General features: G+C 38.3%; 4 protein-coding genes across 4 annotated transcripts in view; 3 read left to right on the plus strand and 1 right to left on the minus strand.

The window, feature by feature from the left end:
* myom3 (myomesin 3) overlaps positions 1 to 2,841 on the plus strand; it is a 66,627-nt gene extending 63,786 nt beyond the window's left edge. The window contains exons 34-37 of the mRNA XM_074653057.1: positions 159 to 195; positions 382 to 404; positions 516 to 571; positions 746 to 2,841. Coding sequence (XP_074509158.1) covers positions 159 to 195; positions 382 to 404; positions 516 to 571; positions 746 to 1,030 — 401 coding nt within the window. The 3' untranslated portion in view covers positions 1,031 to 2,841. The remainder of the gene's footprint in view (positions 1 to 158; positions 196 to 381; positions 405 to 515; positions 572 to 745) is intronic.
* Positions 2,842 to 3,507: 666 nt separating this feature from the next.
* Positions 3,508 to 4,487, plus strand: fabp10a (fatty acid binding protein 10a, liver basic). The gene is made up of 4 exons (XM_074653066.1): positions 3,508 to 3,663; positions 3,780 to 3,952; positions 4,168 to 4,257; positions 4,385 to 4,487. Exons 1-4 carry the CDS (start codon positions 3,597 to 3,599, stop codon positions 4,433 to 4,435), a joined length of 381 nt encoding a protein of 126 aa, XP_074509167.1. The 5' UTR covers positions 3,508 to 3,596; the 3' UTR covers positions 4,436 to 4,487.
* Positions 4,488 to 6,553: 2,066 nt separating this feature from the next.
* Positions 6,554 to 13,542, plus strand: srsf10a (serine and arginine rich splicing factor 10a). The gene is made up of 6 exons (XM_074653049.1): positions 6,554 to 6,751; positions 9,530 to 9,634; positions 10,465 to 10,568; positions 10,687 to 10,855; positions 11,871 to 11,921; positions 12,030 to 13,542. Exons 1-6 carry the CDS (start codon positions 6,687 to 6,689, stop codon positions 12,298 to 12,300), a joined length of 765 nt encoding a protein of 254 aa, XP_074509150.1. The 5' UTR covers positions 6,554 to 6,686; the 3' UTR covers positions 12,301 to 13,542.
* Positions 13,543 to 13,713: 171 nt separating this feature from the next.
* Positions 13,714 to 19,075, minus strand: pnrc2 (proline-rich nuclear receptor coactivator 2). The gene is made up of 3 exons (XM_074653050.1): positions 18,714 to 19,075; positions 17,205 to 17,439; positions 13,714 to 16,589 (listed from the first exon to the last, which is right to left on the minus strand). Exon 3 carries the CDS (start codon positions 16,563 to 16,565, stop codon positions 16,092 to 16,094), a length of 474 nt encoding a protein of 157 aa, XP_074509151.1. The 5' UTR covers positions 16,566 to 16,589; positions 17,205 to 17,439; positions 18,714 to 19,075; the 3' UTR covers positions 13,714 to 16,091.
* Positions 19,076 to 19,983: the final 908 nt, after the last annotated feature.

Raw genomic sequence — 19,983 nt, forward strand, 5'->3', positions numbered from 1 at the left:
ACTGGTCTGGAAGAAAAATGTTATGGAAGCAAAATAGCCCATAATCTCAAAATTGATCAGTGCATGAAAAACAACGTTTTGGCCTGGGGGTGTCTCGCCTTAAGAGAAGATTTCAGAGCAGATATGATAAGATCTTGATTATTATTTTTTTTCAACAGCCTTTGCTGATGCCTTGCTGGAGCACCAGAGGTTGAAGTAAGTGCTGCACTGCATATGATGCATCTAGCATGGCTTGCTGTGGCAGAAAACTAACAGAAAACACTGAGCAGTCCGAGGTAACAAACTATTATTTGAAAACACTGAAAACATCTCAGCACAGATTCTCGTTGCCTGAAACTGTGCAATGTCATATTGATTTGAACCTTTGTGTTTGTCCCTCAGGCAAGCGGCCATCGCTGAGAAAAGTGAGTTGCAAGATTACGTGTGAAATCCTGAGATATTTCTGTCCACAACAAAGGTTAAAAGGTTCTACAGTGGAGGTCAGCAGGGAGTCAATGTTGCTTGTTTTGTTTCAGATCGGGCCAGAGTGTTAAAGGGTCTTCCTGATGTGGTCGCCATCATGGAAGGGAAGGTATGACACTGTCAGGAATACATTAGAGACACATTCATACACAATTATACTATTGTGTGATATTATCGTCACCCTTTTGTGTGAAGCAGTGGTTGTAGGCCTTCCAGTTTCATCATTTCTGTGTCCTATCATGTCATGTCATATTTTCCTGACTGCTCCTCACCCTCTCTTAAGTCTCTGTGTCTGACGTGCTTCATCGACGGTGAACCGGCTCCAGAGATCACCTGGCTCCGGAACGACAAGGAGATTGGCAACCAGCCCCAGTTTGTCATCACTAAGGAGCCCAAGATCAGCACCATCACCATCAACGACGTCAAGATGGCAGATTCTGGGAAATACAGCATCTTTGTGCGCAACCAGTACGGCTCTGAATCGGTCGATGTGACCGTGAGTGTTTACAAGCACGGGGAGAAGCCTCCAGCACACGCTGTGGAGATGGGCTTCTATAAACCAGGCTGAGATATGTCTGCATAGAGAGAGAGAGTAGAACATGAAGGTGGATGGATAGATAGGTGATGAGATGGAATGATGCTGGATTGTTCGTGTATTAGAAAACTTTATTGCGATTTGAAAAATGTCCACTGAGGTTTTAATGAAAAATGTAATCCCTATAGCAGTGGTTCCCAACCTTTTTCCCTTCTCCATCATTGAGTAAACTGATGATCCCTGACTAAGTGACATATTTTATGGATATTTCATATAATATTTAATGCATAGCAATAACAGTACAGAACAACTGATACTGTGCAATTAACATAAATAGTGAATGCAATAACAGCTGGAAGTTTCTGCAATTTGGATGAATTTTGAGCAGATTATTTGAATATTGCATCAGAGATGAGTTATTTTTATGAACTTTTAATACAATTATCTGTCTGTATTACGTATTACTCTGAATTTTTGACAATCATACATACTTAATAGGCTTTTTTTTCAACATATTCAGTGTTTGGTTATTATTCTATTTGCTTGTTGGTTGTTTTAACTGCGTACTTTTCTAATGCAGGACGAAGCTGTTTAGCAGAGAGGGAAGGCTCTGTGAATATATCTTGTGTTCAGGTCTTCACCGTGTCCTTATCCTATGAATTTAAGTTTACATCTTAAATAATTCTACAAACTTTAAAAAATTACAAGTTAATTTAGTTTTCTTCACAGAAATAAATCAAATACTGAGATATCGGCCAACTGTATATTTTTGGATCAAGAAGGCCTTGCGACCCTCCATGAAGCTTTGGCAACCCGTATTTGGGGTCGGTACCCCCAGGTTGATAACCAGTGCCCTATAGTCTTCAAACTGTCTATATCATTTAAAATACTAGACAGATTTTGTCATAAAAATGTCATACTCAGGCTTCTTTTGTGATGGAGATGCAGAATTGCAAAGTCCTGTTAGTCAAACTCATTTAGCTGACTTCATGGATGTTTGATATAACGATTGTTTCTTTCTTTTAGTTAGACTGTGTAACTTTTGAAATAAGAAATTGCACCAAATGACAAGTTAAATTCATATGCAGTAAAATGCACCATTAAAGTGACAGTGTGTAGGATATGGTGGCATCTAGTGATGTGGTTGCAAATTGTAACTGAGTACCCCTCCTCTCAATCCTCCTAAGACCAGGGTAACATGAGTGCAAAGCCGTGGTAACACTAGGATGCAACAGAAGTCAAACAGCGGCTGGCGGTAACACGGTTTTGCACTCTGCGGCTCACGTTACCGCAAATTCAAAAGCATGACAGAGAACGACCGTGGCCTTCAGTTAACTTAAAAACGTGAAAGGCTCTCTCTATAGCCAGTGTTTGTCTGTTCTGGGTTACTGTAGAAACATGGCGGAGCAACATGGCGGACTCTGTGAAGAGGACCAGCTCCCTATGTAGATATGAAGGGCTCATTCCAAGCTAACGAAAACACAATGATTCTTAGTTTCAGGTCATTATACACTAATGAAAACATAGTTATGAATATTATATTCCATTTCTGATAATAGATCCCCCAAAATATTACACAGTGTTCTTTTAATCAATTAAAATACAATATAATCAATCTAAAAAAATACACTCAGAGGATTTGCTGCTACAGACTTACTTGGTCTGGTAGGTCTATTAAAGCTTACCATAAGAAACATTAGCTAACATTTTTTTATTTACCTTTATTGGATAATTGTCTCATTGTAAGTGTTCACTAAGAATCTGTCATAACCAAAACTGCAAAACCCTCAGATGTGTCATTTGTTTGTGTGTGTGTGTGATGTGAATAAAGCAATTTCAAGTGATTTTCACTTGTGTATTATTTTTATGAGCATTCACAAATACTACATTTCATATTCTCAGTCAGTAAACGTTTACTCTAATTTACGACCAAGTATTAAAGAAAATGTGGCCTGCTGATTTTGCAATCAGAGATTATGTCTCTTACTTTAAAAGCAAACAGTCCGCAGTGTCATTAACCTACTGGGCCTCAGTCGGTCAGGTAGACTCACGTTAGGGGTTCAACGACACACTGCGGAAAATTTTGCAGACATGCACAGAGTTCATCTAATGTTCAATGAATGAATCCTAAAATAAAATACATGTAAATATGTCTGATAATGTATTAAATAAATCATTTTCTGATTTTGATCCTGCAGGTTACCATCCTCAAACTCCACTTGTCACAGTAAATGAAGATCATGTATTGCCATTTTACTTCTTAAAAACAAAACACTTGTGCACACAAACAATCAAAGCAAGCAATCTGTACATATTTCTTATCAGTGAGGCTCTTGAATGCATGTGACAAAAACGACCATCTAAATGTGGTGAGAGCTGCAGGTTTTTCCTAACAGGAGTAATTGAACTCCAGGTTGTTCAAACAGCAGTGATTACTTCAGAGGGGTTTGTTACTCATTAGACAGAGTGCTGGGCCCCTCCTTGCTTTCTTGTATAAGAAGGTGTAGCATGACAGTCACATCCTCCACATTGTGTTGAGCTTCACACAGCTGTCAAAGCCTCCAGGAACCTGAAGGAGAACCCAGATCTTCTAGAAAACATGGATTTCAACGGAACATGGCAGGTCTACTCCCAGGTGAACTACGAGGAGTTCCTCAGGGCCATGGGTGAGAATATAATATCATATAAATACATCTATTATCTTTAGTAGCTAAAGACAAAGTGGCTATTTTGATATGGTTACATCCTTCTAATGTTTTTTTTTATATTGTACAAAAAACAGAACTCCCAGAGGAGGTCATCAAGATAGCCAAAGACATCAAACCAATTACCGAGATCAAGCAGAAAGGCAATGACTTTGTTGTCACCTCCAAGACCCCTGGAAAGTCTGTGACCAACTCCTTTACCATCGGCAAGGAGGCTGATATCACCACCATGGACGGCAAGAAGCTCAAGGTTTGTAATTATAATTTACCTTTAATTTTTATGTCACATTAGTGTTGATTTTTTTCAAAAATCAGTTTTTCACATATAGAAATGTGTGATTTTTTTTCAAAAATGTTGAAGTATAGGTCTACTGTGTTAGTAAGGAGCCTACAAGTGTACAGTGTCTCATGAACTCCTGCCTATTTTGGGGTTATATGTGATATGTATTTTCTCCTCACCCATAGTGCATTGTCAATCTGGAGGGTGGCAAACTGGTCTGCAACACCGGCAAGTTCGTCCACATCCAAGAGCTCAAGGGAGGAGAGATGGTTGAGGTGCGGTATACATATCTTATACCAGAACTCACTATTTCAGATTTCACCTTAATGTATCATAAGGTTAAATAATGTAATGTGTAATGTCCTGTCCACAATTTAAATTGTTTCTCTTATCCCCTTTCAGACTTTGTCCATGGGCTCAACAACTCTCATCAGGAAGAGCAAAAAGATGTAAACTTGGCAGCGAAGGAACAAATATCTATTTCAATAAAAGTGTTGCTTGATAAGTGTGGTTTGCACCATCTTTTTTTGGCCTCCTCCCAACATCCTTATTACTCAATTGTTCTGTTTGCCACTTCTGAAATCTAGGTAGAACGCTTTAAAATGGTAAACACTGAGTCAGTGGTACCAGATCGTAGAATTATGGAATATATCATGTAACCTTAATGCGTGACTATATTTGGTAACACTTCATTTTACAGGTCTGCAAATTTCATGGTAATTAGGTGATAATTAGCAAGTTACTTATTTGAAATTTCTTTGGAATTACTGCCAAATTACTCCAATATTTACCTTAAAATGTATCGAAAATTACTTTAGTATAAACATTATTTAAGAATTATATGCTAAAATAGTATTTAATGGTTAAAATAGGGTCCTTAGGCTTGAGAAGTGACTGTGTGCTGGTCTTCATCGAAGGTGGAAAACTAATAGAAGACATTTCTGATCAGGCACAAATCTCACCATTGTGTGACTTATTGTCTAATAAGAAAAAAATTAAGACATTTCAAAGAAGTTATTTGCTAATTATTATCTATTTATCAGCAGATGTGGTAATAAAGCATATCACTGACATGTCAGAAAATGTGACCTCACTGTACCTATCTTTTGCTTTTCTTTTACAGTCTTGTGAATATATCTTTAAATTAAAAAATATATATATTAAAATACATTTATGTTTTTTAACAATTTAGTTTTTTTCTGTCACGCATTTACTTAATTTATTACACAGGTACAGTGGGGTCACATTTTCAAGATTCAAGATTCAAGAGTTTTATTTGCCATTTGCACCTATAAGTACATTGGAATTCTGAGCAGTTTACACCAAGTAGGCTTTAAGAAAAGAAAAATGGTAGAAAAGGCATAGGAACGATAAAAATGTACAGTGTATATGCTCCATGACCATGTTAAAATAACTTGTAACTCTCATAAAAATATTGAAAAAATAAATAATTAATATATTTCAGACAATTACACAGTGGAAGGCAGCATATTGCACAGCATTACAGTCCATTCAGGTCAGGTGTACTGTGTGTCAATAATGGTATGGAGGCGAGGTGTGGATTATTTGTGTCCCTCTTTAACGTCCTTTGCCACCAGTTTTATTGTAGCTGAGAAGAAGCTGTTGTGAATCCAGAGGTGCTCTGTGAGTGGAGATGCTCTCTGGCCTGTGGTGCCTCAGCTTGTGTCCTGATTCCCTCCACCTGAACAAAGAGTGAGCTGGGTGGTGTCTGTCCCTCAGGATGCTCTGTGCCAATCAATATAATTCTATTCAAAACACTTTATTTGACAATTTCAGAGGCACGTAGAGAGAACAGAAACACAATATAGGACACATTTTTTCAAGAACATGTAAAAATTCAAGGATAAGCTGCACTAATTATGATAATAATGATATGGGAATGATAATATTAATGGAAAAAATAAGCTGTACTCATGATAATAATGATATGGGAATGATAATATTTGTTGAAAAAATAAGCTGTACTCATTATGATAATAATGATATGGGAATGATAATATTAGTGAAAAAATAAGCTGTACTCATGATAATAATGATATGGGAATGATAATATTAGTGGAAAAAATAAGCTGTACTCATTATGATAATAATGATATGGGAATGATAATATTAGTGGAAAAAATAAGCTGTACTCATTATGATAATAATGATTTGGGAGTGATAATATTAGTGAAAAAATAAGCTGTACTCATTATGATAATAATGATTTGGGAGTGATAATATTAGTGAAAAAATAAGCTGTACTCATTATGATAATAATGATATGGGAATGATAATATTAGTGGAAAAAATAAGCTGTACTCATTATGATAATAATGATATGGGAATGATAATATTAGTGAAAAAATAAGCTGTACTCATTATGATAATAATGATATGGGAATGATAATATTAGTGAAAAAATGAGTGAGCTGGGTGGTGACACATATGTCTGCAAGAAAACAATGGAATAATCTAAAAATGAAATAATAATTGAATACCAGGTTAGGTTATGTGTGTCTGCGCATGCGCATTACTGGCTTTCCAGCTTTACGCATGCGCAGTAGGAGGAGCAGAAGAGAGCGGACCACGTAGCAGCAGTAGAGCAGCAGTAAAGCAGCAGGGTTTGTAGGAAAAGAAAGAAAAGAAAGCTGTAGTAAACCAATTCACGGCCGCTAGATTATAGCAACCGGCCCTCTAAACAATGGCGAGGTATCTGAGGCCGCCTAACACATCTCTCTTTGTCAGAAACATCGCCGACGACTCCAGGTATGTGGTCATTTTAACCTGCACGATGTGTGTGTGTGTGTGTGTGTGTCTGCACGCATGGTCAAAGCTAACAGGATGCTAGTTAGTTAGCTCACATCAACCTAAATGACTCACTGACGTCAACGTTAAAGGAGGGATGCCAAATCAGGGATGGACTAAAAAGGTGTGGTGGTTATTTGTTTAACCGCACATTGCTCCAGATAACTGCCTGTAACATGTAATTAAACACATTTGACCTGCATGAGGTGAGCTAACAAGAAGGCAAACAAATAGCTGAGGCTGTTGTTGATGCTGATGACGCGTTTGACGTCACTCCCTCCAAAAACCAGGTTGCTCTTTATACTAAGGACATCAATTATTCATCTAGACTACAATACTAGTCGGTGGTGTTTTGTGTGAAGTATGGTAGCGTTATATATATAACACCAACTATATAAATATAACAACAACTCTATATATATATAACAGCTATATATATAACAACTATAAATATTACAACAGCTATATATATATATATATATAATGCTTTTTATACTAAGGACATAAGTATGGTAACGTTACGTAATGTTATATGTTGAACAGAAAGTCCATTTATTCACTAGTAAAGGGGTCAGCAACCTTTACTATCAAAAGAGCCATTTTAGGCAAAAACAACAACAATAAAAATCTGTCTGGAGCCACAAAACATTTGATCATTGTGATGAAGATAACACAGTTTATATTCTAAGTCTATAATATATAAGTCTAATGCAGCGAGGGCCAAAGTGCATAATGTACTACAGAGTATCAGATGACGCGTTTAACGTCTCTCCCTCCAAAAAGCACGTTGCTTTTTATAAGATAAGATATTCCTTTATTAGTCCCGCAGTGGGGAAATGTGCAGTGTACAGCAGCAAAGGGGATGCAAAAACAAGATGCATCAGCTAACACAGTAAAAAAGAGCTAAACAAAGTGTAACTAAATATGAACCATTTAAATAGAAGGAAGTATAAAAATAGGAGCAGTAAAAACAGTATTGCCAATAAACAGACTATTAACAAAATTGCACAAGTGGAAAATTATATTGCACAGTGAGAATGAAATGAATGAATGAAATTCCACCTGAAAATATCAGGTTATTGTCAGTTTTTTGGTGTGTAAGTGGTCTACTGGGAGCAGTGCTGGTTGTGGAGTCTGACAGCTGCAGGAATATTATATGCTAAGGACATATATTAATTATCTAGACTACAATTCTAGTTGGTGGTGTTTTGTGTGAAGTGTGGTAACGTTATATATTGAACAGAAAGTCTATTTATTCACTAGTCTATTTTTATTTTAGCCACCAGCCTCTCTTCAAACTTACGCCCCCCAATTCAGTCTGTAGCAAGAAATGATTGTAACGTTACCTGAGTAGCAGAAAATAGATGACAGGCACCATTAACATGTCAAGCTATAAGGTTACTGTCCATTTAAATGTGGAAAACGTAAAAGAGAAGACAAAAATTGCTTTATTAACTTTTATTTGAGCTGTCTCACCACTGTTAATTAAAACATGTATTAACACAAACGTCTATTAATACAATACTAAAAAAGAATTAAGCAAATTTAGCGTGTATGCTTATATCTTTTAAAGTATACTTAAAGGTCCCATATTATAAAAAGTGAGGTTTTCCTGTTTTTTATATATTATATATATATATATTATAAAGCAGGTTTAAATGATATATAAATACAGTGAAGTATCAAAACGCTCAATTCAAGGAGAAATCCACACGGTCCGTATTCAAAAACTGTGCGTTTGAAACAAGCCGTCAAGATTTCTGTACATTTGTGATGTCACAAATCTACAATATTTCGACAATTTCAAAGTTTTAAACATAAACATTCTAATTGTGTCCCAGTTTATTTCCTGTTGCAGTGTATGTGAATGACATCCGCTGACAGGAAGTAAACATGGACCCAAGTTGTTGCAGTTGGAATTGCACATGCAATTCCATTGCCATTCTGTTGAAATGCGCTAAAACTGATCGTTTCTGATAGAGGGTGAATACAGGTATATTCAGACAGACAGTATGAGAAAAATAATGTGTTGTTTGAACATTAAAGCATATAAACATGTTCTAGTAGAAACCCAAAATACAAGTATGAACCTGAAAATGAGCATAATATGTTCCCTTTAAGAAAAAAAAATACATGTGAAAAACTAAAAAGACCTTACTCTGCAGTTTTCTGTCAGTTTTCTACAGAATTTTTTTTTATTTAATTTATTTTCATCATTTTATGTACATAATAAATTCCCCTTGTACTGGAAAGTTTCACCAATGTGCTAGTTATTTGGTGCTGACTCTAACCGTAGGGTATCTATATCCAAAATACTTTACTTGCTTATGATGAGATATAGTAGGCAGAACACAGCAAACACGTCACACTTTAATAAGTATTTATGTTACATTATCGGTGCTTTTGAAATGTTACTGTATTAACTTCAGCCAGGTGGTGGTCATTTTCTAACCCCTGTGACTTTGCCACCTCTGTTAAGAGATAATTCATGCCATTTGTAGCTTTTTATGGCTGCTATGGATGTGTGAAGTAGGCTGACTGGGTTTTTATTTGTACTATCACACCTTTTTAAATGAGGAAACTTCCTTTTGAAGTGGGAGAGTAATTTGATTTGTCTGCAAATGCGTTTTGTCATATGCTGTGCTGGCACCAGCTCTTGTGTATACCTTACACATTGAGCTCCAGCTAAATTCATATGACAGCCAGCAGAATAAATGTGCTTATTTCATGACACTTTAGGCCAGAGGATTTACGACGTGAGTTTGGTCGTTATGGGCCTATTGTAGATGTCTACATTCCACTTGACTTCTATACACGGCGGGCCAGAGGATTTGCTTACATTCAATATCCTTTATTCTTTTCATTTTAATTTGGAAATGTTGTTTTCACAGAGGGATTGTAATGCATTAAATCTGACTTTTTGTTTGCAGTTGGTTCAGTGACAATGACAATGTGTTTTCTATGTTTTTTTTATTTTCTAAGAATAATTTGCTTCTAATAATTATTGTATTCAGATTTAAACTTAGTCCTAACCAATATTTCTTCTGTTGTTGCCTTAGAATGGTAAAGATACAGTTCTGGAGGTCCCACACCAAAGAAAGTTGAAAGGCGGTTGTAGAGTAGATGCAAGCCAAAGACACCCATGCGACAAGAAATAGTGGAATTGGGAAAATAAAGAGAGAGCAAAAGCATGAAGATACAAAGAGGGGAAAAGAGAGCACCCAGGCTTCCATTTCCCTACCAAAGGGAGGAAAAGCAAAGTGTTTATTGGGCAAAGACAAGCAGGAAAACTCAAGTTCTTCTGCCAAGACATTAAAGATCAAGCTGAAGGTCAAAGATCAAGCATGTTAAAGGTAACAAGCAAAACATTTTGTATCCTACTGAATCTGATCACCATCAATATTTGTCTTGTCTTTGCAATTTGAGATCACAAATGAGTTTTATGTTGTGAAATTTCAGACTGAAGAAAATCAAATTTCATTAATTTTCTGTGATTTTACTGAAATAACTGAATTTTGCACTACACTGATCTAAGTCCAGTAGCTGCTGTGTTTTATAGACTGGAGCTGTCAACCTGTGTTGCAGCCTTTTTTTTTAATTGTTGTGCATGTGTGCAGCCTTTTCTGTCAAAAACTTTCCAAATTCCAAAATAAAAGGCCTTAACAGTACAGCACGTTTGAAGATGTCCGGGATGCAGAGGACGCTCTCCACAACCTGGACCATAAATGGGTTTGTGGGCGTCAGATCGAGATCCAGTTCGCCCAGGGGGACAGAAAGAGTAAGAACAATTGTCATTCCTATCTAAGTAGCATCTATTTAACTTCTGTAAAGCCTCATTCAGCATTGTTTGGGAAATATTGAGTTTTTAAGCATCTGATGTCCATTTTTCCATCAAGCCCCTAATCAGATGAAGACAAAGGAGAGCCATTCCCCTCGCAGTTCCTCCCGCTACGATGATGATCGTGATAGCCGCCGAAGACGGTCCCGGAGCCGCAGCCATGATCGACGCAGGTCCCGGAGCCCCTCCTATGATCGCCGTCCGCGGAGGTCTGAGAGCCCTAGAGAGTGAGTTGTTGGCAACTGGTCAAATCAGCCGACCCCACAACTGTAGAGCACCCATATACTGACATTTATAGTTGATGCATTCAAACGACCCCGATGGAGCTGACCATGGATGTTGAAACGACGGACTTGGCAAAGTTAGCAGATATGTACTCGTGTGACTATGTCCGTTTTTCAAAATAAGGCGTTGACAAAGGGAACTGTGTATATAACTGATATATATGACTTCAGGACATCTCTGACTACATGCTAAAAATCAAAAAATTTTACTGTATTAATTTAGATTTTTCCAAAGTCAAAGTCACTAGAAGTGTGTGTGATTCAACTTTTTCCCATGGTCTAGTGTTAAAAAAGTTAACTAAATCGTAATATAGAAATGCAATACTTAAAAATCGCAATACAAATCGAATAGGCACCCAAGTATCATGACAGTATCGAATCAGGAGATAGATGTATCGTCCCAGCCCTACTATATTTTATGGTGGCAAGGTACTTGTTGATGTTAATGCATTCAACACTTATGAGTAGATTTTGTTAAATGAAAAACACAACATACACTATGTTCTCCAAACTAAGGTCACAGGGAAAGTATTGTTTTGTTATTAGTACTGAAACAACATAATCACATTGGCTCCAGTATCAAATATTTTCAATACTTGAGCCAACTGTGACGTAAACTAACATCTAGGTCACAAACAACATATGATATATCATTATGTGATATTTGAAAAAGCATGTATGTTTTAGTTCAGGTGTGATCTTTCTCTTTATTCCCCAACACACTCAGAAAAAGAATATTAAAGTAGACTGAAACTTAAAAGTTAGTTATTTATTCTGATTATTTTTAGCCCTCTGGAGCTGGTATAAACCAGTTGGGTTTCTAAAGAAGTAGGAAGTTATGAACTGCCTATTTACGAGAACTCATTGTTCTTTTATCCTGGCTGTAATTTGGTACACCGAGTCTTTTATAGTAGCCAAGTTACACCCTGACAAACTGGTTTGTGTTTGTCCTCTACAGATCTCAGTCCTACAGTCGACACAGGCGGAGCAGAAGCCACGAAAATGACAAGTAGGCAAATTTGTCTTCTTGTAGTATGTAAAATAAGTAAGCGCTATTGTACTATTCTAAACTTTACAATGCACAGTTGTTAACATTAAGATGTAATGTTCATCCCAGCAGGTACAGAGGTCCACCCCGTGACCACCACAGGACACATCGTGAACCAGCCTCCCACTCTAGGTCCCGCTCCCCTTCAGCCTCCAGACCCGCACCCAAAGGAAAAAAGAGCCAGTCCAGGTCCCACAGCCCGGCTGAGGACTTCCACCCAACCTCCGGCTCCCAGAATCAGCCTGCGGGACGCTCTCCATCCCGCTCCTACTCTAGATCCGTGTCCCGGTCACGCTCTCGCTCCAGGTCCTGGGCTGGACGCAAGTCTGGAGGCCACTGACTGTCTGTTCCCCCAAAGCCCTGATAATCTGTCTCCGAGGATGTTTCTGTTGAGCTATGATTACCACAGTGTTGTGCTCTATATTTGCATTTGTTTATCATCACATTAAGGAGTCTGTTGCCAAAGGGGGTGGGGCAGGAGGTGAGATATTTCTTTTAGTGAAAAAGGTTTTTGTTCTAAAGTGATTCATGAAAGCACAGTTGATCCCTGGCAAGTTTTTTTGTTTTTTTTGGGACTTGTGTAACATGCGTTGCTGAAGTTTAGAAAAAGTTAGTTTGGCGTTGCCAATAATATTTTTGTACTTTTAAGTTAGAAATATTTACATTCATACATGTGTTAATATGATGCCTGTCTCAATTTGGCTCTATTGTTTGTGTATTATGTAAACATGAATAAAAATGACGTTTAACTTTGGGCCCAGACTTACCAGTATTTACTATCTACGCCAGGCCTATTCAATTGGTGGCCCGTGGCCGAATCCGGCCCTTTAACGACCTCAATCAGGCCATTTGATCATATAGAAATAAGTATTTAAAAAATAATTTCTTCCATTAAGAGATTGTATTCCCATTCATCAATGTTTTCACGGACTGTTAAAAGCAATATCATTGTTTTTATTTAAATAACTAACATTCAAAGTTTATGGGTGTTTACATTGTTTGATTATTAGGTCATCATTTTATTAGTAAGCTAATTAGCCCGTTCATTAGTTATGTCTTGCTAAGCACAGAAATACTTATTTTGTTAAAGTTTTAACCCAGGCTTTTTAAGTAGAAATTTGGTGAGTCAAACTGTAAAAAAAGATGTTAACTGCATTTGTTGTGTTTATTAAAACAACCTACAAAAGATGTACTGTTTTCACATTTAAATTCATAGCTTTGCAGCTCAGACAGGAAATGTAAACATCTGTCCACTTGGCACTTGACTGTTTTTCAAAGCTGGCCCTTCTATAAAAGTAATTGAATAGGCCTGAACTACGCTGTGCTCGCTATTATAAAGCAAGCAAACTATTCTGTAGTAGCTGTAGTTGGTGTTGGCTGATGTATGGAATGCAGTGGATTACTACCTACTAATACTTTGTCCAGTATTTTATGTCACGATGTGTAAGCTGAACTGCAGTTATTTCTCATGTACTTTGTTCCGTGAGTGAAACAAAGTCAGTTGAATATTTCAAGTGTTCCTTAGTAGGCCTTGTTGTCCTAGTTAACTTGGCATGTCAATAAAGACATACATTATCTTTAATTATGTTCTTTTTTTTTAGTACAATTTGTACTGTGACTGATTGCAAGGAATGAATTCCTCTAGCCATAATAGAACTGGATTTTAATAAACACAAAATTTTCTTGGGCTATATATAACTACACTAAGTATATAGAACTACACAGTTAGAAGATACTCAAGCACAGACAAAAATGGGGGGAAGGGAAAGGGATTTATTTCTTTTCTTTTTTTTGTAAAAATTTAGTTATCAATTCACAGAGTGCATTCTTTTACATTTGCATTTTTTTTAAACACCAATTATTACCAATCTTAAACAGGGCATTTTCTTCTCATTTTAAGTGACATTTCGCGAGGGGGATTAAATTAACAGCCAATTCATTACATGTTTTAAATTTGGAATAAGGAGACTGCCATGCATGACTCAATCAGGGCAAGAAAAAAAATGTTTACATGAACAACCAATAGTAAGTAGAACTTAAACAGCATGGGACCAAGTTCAGTTGTCAGCTGGCGGAAGAACAGCTGAGAACTGAAGCTGGTTCTGGTGAAAACATTTGGTCAGTTTGTGGCATCGCCACCTAATGAAAATAGTTTCAGCATGGATTTCAACTTAGGCACAAACAGGTCAACTCAAGATTAAAAGCATCACGCTTACATACTGTAAGCACATTCAGAACTCGAATTCATAACATAGGCAAGTCTCCTCTTGGATCTAATTGATATTTTGCAGTTTTACTTAATTTGCACTTAGCATATTTCACCCTACACTGCATAATACAAAACAATAAAAAACATGTGCAAGTTCTCTGGAAAGATAACAGTGCAGGGGTACTGAGAAATGCTATATGCTGTTTTAATTTTTTAACAAAAATATTCTTCAGTATTGAAGTCAAGACATTGAAGTCAAGACACGTCCTTAGCATGTCTTATACATTCAGTGTTATTACTAAAAATACTTTTGTCCCACAGGCCTCAAACTTGGCCTGCAAATGTACATATGCTACAAGTACTTTTTACATGTCATTATTTACATGGCTCTTGAACACATTAACAAGCTCTCATACTTTGTTTTGTCATCTTTAAGCTGGCCATAAACAGCTCCAATTCTGCAAGGGGAAAGCAAAAAAGAGCCTCAATAGAGGATTGAGTCACAAAAATAGAAAATCCATAGGGAGATAGTCAATTACGCCTCCATCATTTCAATAGCATCCTGGCCTGTAACTTATTAAAAACTAGTCTGATTGCAGTGCAAGAGGGTAAACAAGAGGCAGAGGCAGAGAGTGTCTGTTGATTATGGGATGGTCAACCACTGAGACCTATTTTGTAAACATAAACACCAGCCTCTTGCCTCGTGTTGAGTCCACTGGGGCCACTTCACTTCAGAAACCTTCCTCAGCCTTTCTTTACCTTGCTTACAAATGCGTGCAGCCAAACAGGCCCATGTCAGGAAGTGAAACTCAACAGTCCCACAACTGAGCACGGCCCTCTTCCGCATGTTAGAGCTGCACCACTGTCCTGATAAGTGCTGAGACTGAGGAGCAATAACAGTGCTGATTGAAACAGATGAACATTTAGAAGTGACTTTGGGGACTCTGACCCATTCACCACTCGGGCTGGCAAGGTTAAAGTGGCAATGGCAACAACGCCGACCACACAGAGGATGTCCAAAAAAAGAGAGAAGTAAAATAAAATACAGCGAAAACATTGCTTTGGTTACACACAGCACTTCATACATCTTTCAACCACAACAATAAAGGACTTGTACAAAATAATGCTATGATAGAGTGTTATGGGCCTCAGACAAGCTCAACTCCTATAGTGCATGTGCGCACAGCGCAATAAAAAAAGTACAGGAGTCGACTGTCCAAGGCCTGTGTGCCATGGTCTCTTTTTACCCTTCAGTTTGAGGTTATACTTTTGACCTGTACTGTACAGCGCATTACCTCCAGTAAGATAGCTTTTTTCCCTGCAGAATTGCAGTTGAGTGCGTTTTCCATCCCAATCAAGGATTGTAATACATAAAAGAAAAAAAGGTGGGCCCTAGTCAAAATACAAATGCTACAAATGTGAGTTTGCTTTAGCACCTGAAGCTTTAGATGCGACCCTAAAGGCTCATCATAAAACTTATGTAAATGAAAAAGCATGTCTGTCCACAGAAATGGACCGTAAAAGTGATGGGAATTTACCTGAACCTATACTACCTATAATATAACCGTTGATTGGGGGGGAAAAAACACACTCAATCTGCTTTGACAGCCAACATTAAAAAGAACAAAACAAAACAGAAGTAGAAAGGATATCCAGTTTGTCATTAGTCACAGAAACTGACTCCACTAAAGGCATTACCGACCAGCAAGGCTCCAAGGCTGTAATATCTCAAAATATTGGTTTAAAAATTTAGTACTGAATAAACATTCACAGCAAACATTGCCGCAAATGCCTCCTAACACCGAGGTCAATCTAAAAACAGCTAAAAAATATTACAGCACTGAGGTGTTCCTGGTGGGTGGGTGCCCTCAAGGGAGTCCCAGTTCATACATGGGCTTTTCGATCAAGTGTGGGTATCCCTCTCAGGCCTGCACTTTGAGGAGGCTCTTGAGCTGGAAGGCCATCATCTCCCTGTTGTCACAGGAGCCCATTGGGAAGGACACCCAGTGGCTGGGGGGTTTGGGCAACACGCTAGGCGAGGGCGGCTCGCTGAACTTAGGCCCCGCGTAGCTCGGACTTCCCTGTGCGGCCAGGAGCGTGTTGAGGTGAGACACTGCACCCTCCCAGTTCTGATCATAGTTGGTGGCAAAGCGGACAGAAGCATTTTTCTCTGCAGACGCGGCCTGCCGCGCCTCTGGAGACCTGTGGTAGGCTGCGACTTTATCGCTCCGGCGGTGGCCATGATGATGAAGGCCGCCTGCCACTCCTGCTGCAGATGCCGCTGATCCGTTCTGGTCGCGGCTTCTCTGTTTCGCCCGGCCAAGTTGATGGTTCTTCTTGGGCAACGGGCGCTCAGGGTGGGAAACTGGAATGTTGTATCTCTCTCCACCTCCCATACTGCTTCTGGCACTAGGTGTCACCTACATGATGAGAATACGATACATTAATACGATAATACTTTGTCAGACGGGTCTGAAATTTGTTTTGCATCACAGAAGCTCCATTTGCAACATCACAGAAAGGACAAAGACAAGAAACAAGGATACATACATTTAAAAATTACAATCACAGAAGACAATATTCAGGAACCTTCAACGTACATTTGATCTGGGATTAGGCTCCATATTTAGTTTTAGGATTGACTGGTGTACAAAATAGTGCTTCAGTTATTATTATAGGCTGAATCATAGAATTTCTCAAGGGGTTGACCTACAATCTTAGAGCAGATTTTGATTTTGTGAAGCAGTTTTGACTTTAAAGTAGTGGACAAACTCTTGTACCAAGGGTAGAATATATTATTACTAAAAGTGCACTGAAATCTTGGGAATGTATTGTGATCCACTCAATTTATTGGCAGTGTAACACTTATTATATTAATGTCTAATCCGTCCACACAAGCACGTCCGCACTTGCACCGTCTCAATGAAAACAAGCACAGAGGGAGGTATACGTGCAGAAGGAAGCACCAGACAAGCCCAGCAGCCTGCGTCACCCCTCCCCCACACACAGAGAGCAAAACAGCACCAAGCGCTCACCTCTTTGTTGTCAGAAAGTTGAAGTAGAAGAAGCTGAGATTTCCCTTCAATCGTTCACCTCCAATCGGGCCCCAGGTCCTCGAAGTAGTTATCTTCTGTCTACTTCTCGCTGTAATTCGGTGTCCAGCAAGGTCTGAAGTTTTCATGTGCCAATGAGTTGTTGAGTTGTTTTCCCGTGGAACCGAGCTGAACATCAATTCACCTCGGCAGCACGAAGCTCCAAGAAGCCGAATACCTTTTAGAGGCAAGAGATAGAGATAGATTTAGTTAGAGATGCTAAATAAGGACATTTCCTTTGTTTGGTACAGCAGGTTTTCTTCCTCCATCCAGGATGTGGATGTGTGTATTTCATAGTGCGTCATTACACCGAGCATAGCTAAAAACAATCAATAAAACACCAGCTATCCATCCTTTCCTTATAACATTATAGTTACATAAATATTAGGCTACTGGCTTATTATCACAGCAAAATATGACATAAACAAACTGCGACATGGGAGGAGGAATTGTCAGTGACTATTAATGATGAGACATGGGGAAATATTTGGAGTTATGCACAAAAAGATATCCAAAGCAATCCAATTTTAAATTATACATAGAATACATATATCCCCTAATCGCAGGCATTCTTTTGACCCCTCACTTTCTCCTCTGTACCTCAAATGTAAAAACAGAATTAGGTACCATAACCCATTGCCTTCGATCGTGTCATAAATTACAGAAGTACTGGTCTGAAATATTATGTGAAATGGAAAAGACATTTGATTTAGAAATGAATTTTTGATTTTAGGAATCCCAAGTACAAATATAAATTACTGCAGCCAACAAAAGGTTATATAACATTCTTACATTTGCTGCTAAAAAAAAGTATATATATATTACTACAGTGGATTAGTGATAAGAAACCCTCTGTCCAAGGCTGGTGTAAAGTGATATTTGAGATGGTCCCTTTGGAATATCTTACAAATATTCTACATGCCAAAGTAGATCAGTTCCACAACATTTGGCAGCCCTATCTGAATTATATTGGACCTGATCTCCATTATCTCACAAGGAGTCTCTTGAACATGAAGTCATATATCCTGTGACTTCCCTGCACTATGGACTACTTCCTATGACCTCATATATATACGTTGTTTTTTTTTTATCTGAGCTGTATCAGTGTTTGTTTGTTTGTTGTTGTTTTTTTAATTATTATTCTTATTGTGTTTGTGAAAATAAGAAAACCCAATAAACATATAAAAAACAAACAAAAAAAACAAACTGCGACATAGCTTTGACACTAGCTTTGGCTCTGGCGCTTTGTCCTGTCAAGAGGGTTCACAAAGAGATATCCTGGTGTTTAAAAAAAAGCATTTGGTACTAATAATCTCAATAGACGGGATTTTTTAATAATAACCCCAATTACATGTTAATAAAATACCACTTTTATAGTCTCTGTCACACTGTTTTTGGAACCAAATCAAAACAAAGAAGCGTTGAGCTCCAACATGGCGGATATTCTCTTACCGACTTCCTCAAGGCTTTGTTGTTGATAAAAAGCCCTTCGTCCCGAGAAAATATGGCAATTAGCCTTTTGGAGATCCCCTTCGGTCGGCGGACTACAGTAAGAAAGCACAGCAAAGCTATATTTTCCTACAAATCCGTCACCCTCTCGATGTTTATGTGGTGTTAAAGTTAGCCGGAGGACGTCTCTTCTCTCTCTCTCTCTCTCTCCCGACTCCGTCTGAATTGCAACAAAATGGAATCTACAGCGGAGATATGTAGCTCGTTCTAGAACCCAGAACTGACCAATCAGGGAGCGCGTTCGAACCCAACGACCAATCACAGAAGAGAACAGCCAGACGCATTCTACTGCCTGTTGCCAGACTGGTGACGTCAATCGAATGCTGACCCTCCTCCACTTCTCCGTTTAGTGATGGGAATTACGGCTCGTTTTAGTGAGCCAGATCATTTGGCTCAGCTCACCAAGAAGAGCCGGCTCTTTCGGCTCCCAAACGGCTCTTCATTTTACCACTTTTGCCTTTTATAATTCAGCCAAATTTCGCGCTGTTTGACCTATGATTAGTATGTGTGCAGATATATCACTTAAATTATTCAATACAATTATACTAAACCTTATAATTTCCAGAATACCATCATTTTACATGCTGCTTCGTTTCCGACTGTCACTCATCGTGTCTTCTATTCGCGCACCGCACTCCTCTCTCTCTTTCTCTCCTCCTCTCCCTCCTGCTCTGTACCTGTAGACCGTCAGCGCGCCGCGCACCCCTGCCCATCCCTGCTTGTTTGTATGATCCTTGTCTGTCATCACCTGATTGGTCGCACGGACGACATTAACACAACATTCAGTCACAGTCAGTGCATGGTGTGCCCGTGCCGCGGAGAAAATTGCCTTGAATTAATAAAAAAAAAAAAAAAAAAAACGTCTCTCGGACGGACTCTTATCGTTCACTTAATAGAGCCGGCTCTAAGAGCCGACTCGTTCGCGACTGACACATGACTATCTCCTTTCCTTTGTTGGACGTCGGGGTATTTCCTGAGAGAGAAGAAGTGAGAAAATAACGGAAAAACAACCCACTTTCGACACATAAAAAAACAGTTCCGCTTTCTATCTTACATAAGAACTAACTAAAACAATATAATAAGGTTTTGGCGTACTAATATATATATATATATATAGTTTAGTATTATGTAATGTCAATCCCTCGGTAAATAAGAAGGTAAACACGTCCAAGAGTTTAGATTTATTGACCTAGTTCATACTTTTCTCTATAAG

The sequence above is a fragment of the Sebastes fasciatus genome, chromosome 12 (assembly GCF_043250625.1).
Source record: "Sebastes fasciatus isolate fSebFas1 chromosome 12, fSebFas1.pri, whole genome shotgun sequence".
NCBI classification, from domain to species: Eukaryota; Metazoa; Chordata; class Actinopteri; order Perciformes; family Sebastidae; genus Sebastes; species Sebastes fasciatus.

What these genes read in the sequence shown, in the direction of transcription:
- srsf10a (XM_074653049.1), top strand. Translation starts at nt 6,687, where the DNA reads ATGGCGAGGTATCTGAGGCCGCCTAACACATCTCTCTTTGTCAGAAAC. An exon ending in AACATCGCCGACGACTCCAG is followed by an intron (nt 6,752 to 9,529) that starts GTATGTGGTCAT and finishes ATGACACTTTAG; the next exon opens with GCCAGAGGATTTACGACGTG. An exon ending in CGCCCAGGGGGACAGAAAGA is followed by an intron (nt 10,569 to 10,686) that starts GTAAGAACAATT and finishes TTTTCCATCAAG; the next exon opens with CCCCTAATCAGATGAAGACA.
- fabp10a (XM_074653066.1), top strand. Translation starts at nt 3,597, where the DNA reads ATGGATTTCAACGGAACATGGCAGGTCTACTCCCAGGTGAACTACGAG. An exon ending in GGAGTTCCTCAGGGCCATGG is followed by an intron (nt 3,664 to 3,779) that starts GTGAGAATATAA and finishes TACAAAAAACAG; the next exon opens with AACTCCCAGAGGAGGTCATC. An exon ending in TGGACGGCAAGAAGCTCAAG is followed by an intron (nt 3,953 to 4,167) that starts GTTTGTAATTAT and finishes CCTCACCCATAG; the next exon opens with TGCATTGTCAATCTGGAGGG.
- pnrc2 (XM_074653050.1), bottom strand. Translation starts at nt 16,565, where the DNA reads ATGGGAGGTGGAGAGAGATACAACATTCCAGTTTCCCACCCTGAGCGC.